The sequence below is a fragment of the Leptidea sinapis genome, chromosome 35 (assembly GCF_905404315.1).
Source record: "Leptidea sinapis chromosome 35, ilLepSina1.1, whole genome shotgun sequence".
Classification (NCBI taxonomy): domain Eukaryota; kingdom Metazoa; phylum Arthropoda; class Insecta; order Lepidoptera; family Pieridae; genus Leptidea; species Leptidea sinapis.
Genome location: NC_066299.1, coordinates 11,101,546 through 11,111,378, shown reverse-complemented (window position 1 = coordinate 11,111,378; position 9,833 = coordinate 11,101,546). Strand labels below are relative to the sequence as shown.

At 33.9% G+C, this 9,833-nt stretch overlaps 1 protein-coding gene across 1 annotated transcript; it reads left to right on the top strand.

Annotated features, from left to right (window-relative positions):
* The first annotated feature begins 1,115 nt into the window (after positions 1-1,115).
* Positions 1,116-5,541, top strand: LOC126975188 (toll-like receptor 7). Its single transcript, XM_050822950.1, has one exon. The coding sequence runs from the start codon at positions 1,333-1,335 to the stop codon at positions 5,251-5,253; it is 3,921 nt and encodes a 1,306-aa protein (XP_050678907.1). The 5' UTR covers positions 1,116-1,332; the 3' UTR covers positions 5,254-5,541.
* Positions 5,542-9,833: the final 4,292 nt, after the last annotated feature.

The window sequence follows — 9,833 nt, the reverse complement described above, 5'->3', positions numbered from 1 at the left end:
CAACCGCCCATGGATATCCGCTACAACATGTGTCAAGGGATAAGTTGCTGGCCTTTAAACTCAATCAAGATACAGCTTTTAATCCATTCAATGGTCGATTAAAAATTTAAAGAATCGTAGTCACGCGGGCGGCCGCTTGACTACGACCATTATATTAAAGCTCATTCTATAACCCACAACCTATAAAACCAATTCAGAAAAGGTATACCAGAATGAACAGAAATCCATTGGTTTTTTTAATAATCTATAGAATATAAATTAGAAATGCAAAATGGATAAAATATTCAAAATTTAAATTCTTAATATCGCAGCCATTTAGTTTCTAGTCTCCTTGAAGTCTTAGTGAGATTTACTTCCTCTCGTATTGTGGATTTCTGTAGGGATTTTTACTCGGTACCCATCAGTTTAGTAATATAACCATGTTTGTACCCACCCATAAAAATCAATTATTAATAGTCGTTGATAAATCCATCGTTTACTAAATAAATGTCAAAATAGTCAAAGTTAAAATAAATACTTGGTCTTTGGCTTATCAATAGTAGGTGGAGGTGATCACCTATCACCAAGTTTTCCCCTTACTTGTCCGTTGGCAACTTACAGGAAAATTTTTTTTAATAAAAAATAGTGAAGAATTAAAAAACTAATGCTAATATAATAAGGAGTACAAAGGGAACTCCTCTTTATAACTTTTGATCAAAATGGCCAATCGAGTTAAGTATAACTAATTATAAGTCACTCAAAAATTTTTATGTAATTCTGAATTACAAAATATACAAAATTTGCATTCTTTTCGATAAATTGCGTCCTAAAATTAAACTTCTTTAGATATTCAATAATATAATGTGTACAGCATGATTATTGTACAACGGCACGGACTTATATCCTTTCTAATGTATAACAACAAAGCTATTGTTATGCGCAGGTAAAGCAATGAAATATGAATGGACCCGTTTTCTCTTTTGTGCTATTTGTCACTAGATGTCGCGCAAAGCCTTTACTTGAGAGAAGTTGAGCTTTTGCGGGGGAAGGGTGGCAGGGTGTCATATCGTCGACTGCTCCGAGAATGCCGTGCTTCGTGTCGTAGTCAGTTACAACGCAACCGCGGCGCGAAGAGGTATTGCCCCATATCGCAACGACGTGTCGCACACGATATTAATACTTAATAACATAATCTTTCAAACTATCGTACAAGTAAATTGGTGTTATCTAAAGTTAATTATGAACTATATAATTTGGACTTCAGTTGAGTGAAATGTTTACAAGTTTTGCTGAGTTAAAGTGGTCTACATACTTAGTTTTGGAAATGGTGATATCGACCCACGGGGAGTGTTTATGAGACATTACACTATGGAAAAAATGTTCGTGAATATGTACCCTGTGACGTTTGTGTTTTTTGTGGTGTTACACCTTGGATTGGCCATATTTACACACGGATCGGATAAATGTGTGCATGTAAATGAGAGAGACTTTGATAGTAGCGTCTTGTGTAAAATACGCACTCTAGATGTTGACGGAAGTAGCATTATCACAGCGTCTTACGATGTACCGCGATTAGCTATCGAATGCAATCATTTGCTTTTCTTCGAAAGCACCTTAAGATCGCATTATTTTAGCTCTTTGGGAAGTCTCACAGAACTATCTATCAGCAACTGCAAACTTCTTCAGATACCAAACAACACTTTCCACGACTTAAAGAGACTAAAAAAGTTAAAAGTAAGATCAAAGAACTTTGAGTGGAGCTCTACTAAGAATCTAGAGCTATCTTTAAACTCTTTCAATGGATTATCGGAATTGCAGTCACTGGATCTGGCTCAAAATAATATCAAGTTCGTTCCTTCCGGCGTATTCTGTTCTTTGGAAAACTTGAATACGTTAAATTTGACGAATAATAGAATAAGAACTGTTGGACAAATAGGATTCGGGGAAGGATGTGGTTCTAATATTCATAATCTTGACTTGAGTCATAATGAAATAAAGTCGTTGCCAGCAGATACAGAACTATTTAAATTAAGAAGTTTGCAACATTTGTATCTACAGCATAACAATATCACAGACATATCAAGTGAAGCTTTCAACGGCCTTGTGTCTATGAGAGTCCTGAACATATCACATAATCGTTTACATACATTACCTGAAGGCCTCTTCGCCAACGTTAGAGAGTTGAGAGAAATTTATTTGAATGATAACTCACTATACCAACTAGCAAATGGAATTTTTCATCGTCTTGAACAACTTATAGTTTTGGATATATCAAGCAATCAACTTACCAGTAATCATGTTGATGATGGCACTTTTCTCGGTCTGATTCGGCTCATAGTTTTAAATTTATCAAACAATGCTCTAACCAGACTTGACGGGAAAACTTTTAAAGATTTGTTTTTCTTACAAATATTGAATTTGAAAAATAACTCAATTGGATACATAGAAGACAATGCTTTTCTGCCTTTATATAACCTCAATACTTTGAACCTAGCCGAGAATCGTCTTCATACAATAGATGAGAATTTATTCAATGGTTTATTTGTTCTGAGTAAATTAACTCTCAACAATAATTTACTCGTCAATATTGATCAAAAGGCTTTTAAAAATTGTTCCGATCTCAAGGAGCTGGATCTCAGTTCAAACCAATTATTGGAAGTGCCGGATGCTTTGTGGGAGTTGCCATTATTGAAAACTTTAGACTTGGGAGAGAATCAGATATCCACTTTTAGAAATGGTTCATTCAAGAATTTAAACCAATTAACGGGATTACGACTGATCGATAATCAGATTGGCAATTTGACTGTTGGCATGTTCTGGGATTTGCCAAGCTTACAAGTGCTGAACATTGCAAAAAACAAAATTCAATTAATTGAAAGAGGTACTTTTGCAAGAAACGCTCAATTGGAAGCCATACGATTGGACGGAAATTATTTAACAGATATCAACGGTGTATTTTCAACACTGGCCAGTCTTTTGTGGCTCAACCTATCGGAAAATCATCTTGTGTGGTTCGATTACGCGTTTGTGCCTAGTAATTTAAAGTGGTTAGATATTCATGGTAATTTTATTGAACATTTAGGTAATTATTACAAATTACAAGATCAAATCCATATAAAGACATTAGATGTTAGTCACAATCGTATAATAGAAATATCTTCAATGGCCATTCCAAATAGTGTCGAATTACTTTTTATCAACAATAACTTTTTAAGCAATATTCATGTGAATACATTTTTCGATAAAAAGAACTTAACGCGAGTGGATATGTATGCCAATGATATAGTGCATTTGGAGTTAAACAGTTTACGTTTATCAACAGTGCCCGGTAACAGAAGTTTGCCGGAGTTCTACATAGGCGGTAACCCGTTTCAATGTGACTGTAATATGGAGTGGCTACCGATTATAAATAACATGACCGCAATGAGACAGTATCCGCGTGTGATGGATCTTGAAAATGTGATGTGTAAGATGAAAAATACTCGCAGTGGTACTTATATACCTTTACCTAATCTTAAGACCTCGGATTTTTTGTGTGAGTACGAAACTCATTGTTTTGCTATATGTCATTGTTGTGATTATGATGCGTGTGACTGTGAAATGACCTGCCCGCAGAATTGCACTTGCTACCACGATCCGTTATGGAATACTAATGTTGTAGATTGCTCGGGTCAGCTATCACTTGAAATTCCAAATAAGATACCTATGGATGCCACTGAGGTGTTTCTTGATGGAAACAATATCAAAGAACTTCAAAATCATGTTTTTATAGGCAGACAAAAAATGCGATCGCTATATGTTAATAACAGTAATATAGATGGTATTCAAAATTTGACATTTTCCGGGCTTAATGCTTTGGAAATATTACACTTAGGTAATAATAAGCTGAAAGTGATTAATGGCTTTGAATTCCAACAACTAATTAGTTTAAAAGAATTGTTTCTTCAAAATAATCTCATAAGTCATATCGCAAACATATCATTTTTGTCGTTAAAATCTTTAGAAATATTACGTCTTGATGGAAATAGATTAGTTGATTTTGGTGTATGGATATTTAGTAATAATGTAAATTTAAAAGCTTTATCTCTTGGTAACAATCTTTGGTCGTGCAAATGTCGATATATGCAAGAACTTACCTCGTATTTAGCTGAGAACGCACAAAAAATAGTTGACTTAACCGACGTATGGTGTTGGAACGGCGACGCGAAGCCGCCACAGAAAAAAGAACTTAATTTAAACGGTACTGCCTGCAGCGATTATTACGCTGATAATTCAGTCATCGGAAATGTGTTGGTATCAAACTATGTTCCCATGATGGTCTCGACTCTTACCGGTTTTATGTTAATTTTATTAGCCCTTGTCGTACTATTTCTATTTAGAGACTCACTCAGAGTTTGGTTGTATACGAATTGTGGCATTCGAGTGTTTGCGATTAATAGTTCTTTCGAGGAAAGTGAAAAGCTGTATGATGCGTATGTATGCTACAGCCCCAAAGATGAAGAGTTCGTTATTCAGTCATTAGCAAATGAACTGGAGAATGGCAATCCCTCGTTTCAGCTGTGTCTTCATTATAGGGACATTCCACACCACGGAGCACAATATATGCAATGTGCGCCGCCGGTGGTCGAGGCAGCGGAAGCATCCAAACGTATTATTCTGGTGCTAACGAGAAACTTTATGCAAACAGAGTGGTCTCGGTATGAGTTCCGACAAGGGCTACATGAAGCATTGAAAGGAAACATTTATAAATTAGTACTAATAGAAGAATGCTCAGTTATTGCGGATGCAATGTGCGACCCAGATTTACGGCCGTACCTTAAAACTGGTTATCGTTTAAGATGGGGACAAAAAAGATTTTGGGAAAGGCTTAGGTACATGATGCCTGATGAGTCGCTTCCGAACCACAAAACTAGATCGCATAGTTATAGAAAGAATATCAATACGTATACATTAGATTCTTCCGTGCCCAGTAGTGGTAACCGAACATTGCCATATCCTGATAAATCGCCTGTGCTTGGTGGACAAAGTGCGACAGCTCCTCCTGATTACAGCACAGAAGTTAGGCAATCGCCGTCTGCTATACGTCAAACTCAAGGAGTAGCGTATGGTCCTGATGGGCGTCCAATATCAGATCATATTTATTCCTCCATAGATTCCGATTACTCCTCATTAGAGCAAGGTATGGCACCAGGACGGAGAAGAGATCATCGCCAATGGCCTCCTCCACCCCCCCTAGTAGACACGGGTAACTCCGTGCAAGCATACCTAGTCTAGACCGACAAATAACAGGTCATTTCCAGTCACTATGTAAATATCTAGTTTGTAAGCGACCATTGTAAATATTGTAATTATTCGTTCATAAGTGCTAAACCAAAATTATTTAAATGAACCTATTTTCGCCTGTTTGTTATTCTATGCATATTAGGTTTCGAATTAAATTTTTTAAAGACTGCTGTAGTATATTGTAATATTGTAAATAGCGAAAGTGATGAATCTATATGGATATTAGTAATAATATGTTATTTATACAATAAATAAATTGATGATTTATAAAATATAAAATATGTTTTTAATTTAATCCCCGATGAAATTGTTTGTTTGTGTAACAATGATTTTGATAAAGTTGAAAAATTCATTATTTAGTGCCATAAAGATTAATAATTACAAATTCTGGACTAATGTCCTCTGAAAATACAATAATTTAAATACTTAGATTAAGGATTGGTCTCCGCTGAGCTCCAACTAAATACCGCACTAATTAGGAACTATAGCTTTTTTATCATGGCAACTATTAGATACTTGTGTGCGTGGCATCTTGACACTCAATGGCATCTTACAAGTTTTGTAACATACGCTTCGTGTTATTTTAAATTTAAATTAATAACATACAAAATACCTAATGTGATTCCAGTGTCTTTCTTATTTCTTGTAGTATTATTTTTACAAAGTTTTAACTACGTAACCCCGTATTTTAGTTTTAATTATTAGCAAAGTTTAACAGAACGTGTGGCACGTCAACGTCACACATTGTTCGAGATTGGCTCGAGTACGCCCAATTTGGCGTAGTATTAGTTACCGTACTTTGCTACTACGCCTACGGTATCTAGTTTTATCGCAGCGGAGACCAATCATTAATCTTAGGGTTTCAATAAATAATTTGAGGTTATTAGCTCTAGTTAAATATATTTGACTTTAAAACCATAAAACTTGATTAAAGAACAGAAACTTAATAATATGTAATCAAGGAAATATAAGCGATTATTAACAAACCGATATTATAATTAAGCAATTTAATACAATAATTAGTAGTAAGCCGAGGCTTGGAAGTTAATTACATTTGGCACTCAATTAGATATAAAGTCAATTCATAATTACAAAATATTTATGCTTCTAAATCTATACTATTAATTTACATAAAGTTATTTGTGTTTTAAAGATGTTAATATTATAAATAAATAAAATTGTTTTATGTATTGCTTAATAAAGTATTTTGCTTTTTCGCCACCTACATAATACATTCAAATATTCTAACAGTTATTTATACTATAAGCAATGCTTTATTTTAGAATCATGAATATAATTCGCTGATAAATATTCGATATTATTTTGGTATCAGTAGGTGCAAATAGGTCTTTCTACTTCTATAATAGAAATGTCAAAAGCTAAGACTATACCTAATCAGATAACTTGATAATTACCACAAAATATGTTCTTTAAATCTTAAGTTACTATGATAACTTTTTACTTAGATATAATATAATAGCTATTTACAGGATAACAAACCTCCATCCAACATTTGCTATTTTTTGCATATGAATGCGATTTTTTATCATCTAATATATAAAGTTCTCATGTCGCGGTGTTTGTAGTTAAACTCCTTCGAAACGGCTTGACCGATTCTCATGAAATTTTGAGTGCATATTGGGTAGGTCTGAGAATCTGACAACATATATTTTTCATCCCCCTAAATGTTAAGGGTGGTCCACGCATTTTTTTTTTAAATTTGTTTGAATATGAGTCAGCATTAAAAATACATACAACTTAAAATTTTCAACCATCTACGATCAACAGTTACTTTTGTATCGCGATTTTAATATCGGCAATACAACGTTTGCTGGGTCAGCTAGTAATATATGAGACTGTCGTATACAACCTTATTATTATGTTTTAAATAATTTAATAACCGGAAACAGGTTTATCTTAATTATATAAAGACATCCTTGCGCTCTTAATAGATTAACAATAATCATATAAAACGGATAAACAAAATAAAATTTGGAATCTAAGCGTAATTATTCTATTGTATTCTATAAACTCAAATGAACCACACAGCTATCTTCAGCAAATGGTCTCATTTCATTCAGTAGTAAAGTATTGTAGTTATCATAATCGGAAATTCAATTTGGCTCCATTCCAGTCCATGGCTCCTTGCATCATAAAGATACATTCTAGGAAGTACTTATATATTATGTATATATTATGTTCATATCATTGTACCTATTCAATTTTATTAAAGTAAAGCACCTATTGTCTTATTTTTTACTGAAAATTGCGGGACTCGAACCCACAACCTCCAGCGTTCCGTGCCGGTGCTCTAACCAACTGAGCCAACCGTTCGAGTAACGCTTCGTTATAAAATCTTGTTTGCTGTGTTCGACTCTCAAGTTGTGGCTTCATCTACGGGATCTACTTTACAGTTGATAACCAGCTCAACCCCAATATTTGCATATTAGGAAATTGACTAGGGATGTCGCTCTTATAAATCTAAACAATATGTTATGTTTTTAAAGTGATAACCCTCACTTCTAGGTTTAATACACAAATAAAAGTCGAGTCCCCCATCATTTATAAAATTTTGTTTTTCAAATTTTATTTGTGTATTATTCCTAGAAGTGAGGGTTATCACTTTAAAAACATAACATATTGTTTATTAGGTTAGCTAAGGTTAAGGGCTACTTCATGGGTCTTGGTATTCAACCCAGTTGGAGGCTCTTTTGCATAGGATGCCGGCTAGATAAATTACTGGGCAAATGAGACTTACCATCTTATGTCTCAAGGTGATGAGCGCAATTGTAGTGCCACTCAGAATTTTTGGGTTTTTCAAGAATTAAGTAATTGTATGGTCCTGCCTTAAGCTGGTACATTTTATATAATAAACTTAGAACATAATTTTCATATCTCCATTGTTAAAATTTTAAATTAAATTTGCACAGTAGATCTAAAAGTTCACTTACCTTATAAATCTTTTAGTCTATTACGGTACAAAATGTTATTGATCCGTTGTCTTGCATATAAAGTGCAATAATTTCATTGATATTCATTTTAATGAACGTGTAAGAATGGTGGATAATCTTCAGGTCAAAGTGCTTGAGGATAAGTAACAAAGTCTAACAGGAATACAGTTTTTTCCCACCGGACGCGATATCCGTTGAGGCACGTGACCAGTCTTCTAACTCGCCTCCTACCTTCGGATATTATAATTCTCTATCGACTTACGAGCGATTTGACTAACAATTTTATTTAAATGCGCGAGGTATCATTGTATGGATGATATTGTGATAACAAATTGTTATTACTACATAATATTATAAAACAAAGTCCTCGGTGCTGTTTATCTGTCTGTTCGCGATAAACTAGAAAAGTACTGCACAGATTTCATGCTGTTTTCACCTTTGGATAGCGTGTTTATCGATGAAGGTTGTAGTATATAAGTTGTTAAATTTTTGTATAATTTTTTTAAACATTAACGATATTTGTTGGTCATGGAAAATTTTTATTTTAGGCTATCAACAAAAACGCTGAGCAAACCCTTTGAGATATAACAAAATAATGCATAGTGGAATTGTGTGTCTTATATAGGTCTACAGAAAAGTCCGTGATGGCATATGTCTACCTCTTAAGGACAACATATTATATCCATTTTAATACTTTAAAAAAATGGCTATGGATATTAATCCTTATCATTCTAAATAAGTTACATATTTTACTCTTTTACACAATATGATGCGGTAAGTGGTTGGTGCAAGGAACGGTAGTCTATACGTATGAACATTCAAAAATACGTTTTTGTTTCATTTTTAATAAATCAAAATATTAGAATACACGTTTCCAATGGATTTAGACTACATTATTTCCGAATACTTACATTTTATTTTTTTTCTTTTCACAGAACAGCGTCTGTCGGGTCGGCTATTTATAGATATAATTTAGAGAGTTTTTATCTTGTGATTATCTGCTTATACGAATGGTAAACTTGTGGTGCACTGCTTATTGAGCATATTGTGCAATAATATAATATTTTGTTTTTGGTCAAATTTAAATAAGAAATTGCAAAAATAAAGCCACTTATATGACGGCAATTCTTTCTATTTACAGTGGGAGACTCCTTTGCACAGGGTGCCGGCTAGATTATGCGTACCACAACGGTGCCTATTTCTGCCGTGAAGCAGTAATGTAATGTAAACATAATGTAAACCTCAATATGCGAAAACTTTTAAATGGTGTAAAATGTTCACACTTTTATGTCGTAATTGAGTTATTGCAACACTGTAAGTTTTCCAAATAAAATAAAATAAATAAAAATAAATTACTGTGTTTCGGTCTGAAGGGCGCCGTAGCTAGTGAAATTACTGGGCAAATGAGACTTAACATCTTATTACGTCTCAAGGTGACGAGCCCAATTATAGTGGCGCTCAGAATTTTTGGATTTTTGAAGAATCCTGAGCGGCACTGCATTGCAATGGCAACTAAACGACCTGCTCGTCTCGTCCCTTACTTTCATTAATAAAAATATTTGAAAGTATTTCTATCGCAAAACTTCATACCAAAATATGCACTTATTAAACTATAAATCG

Excerpts from the sequence above, each read along its gene's own strand:
- LOC126975188 (XM_050822950.1), top strand. The coding sequence starts at position 1,333 with ATGAGACATTACACTATGGAAAAAATGTTCGTGAATATGTACCCTGTG.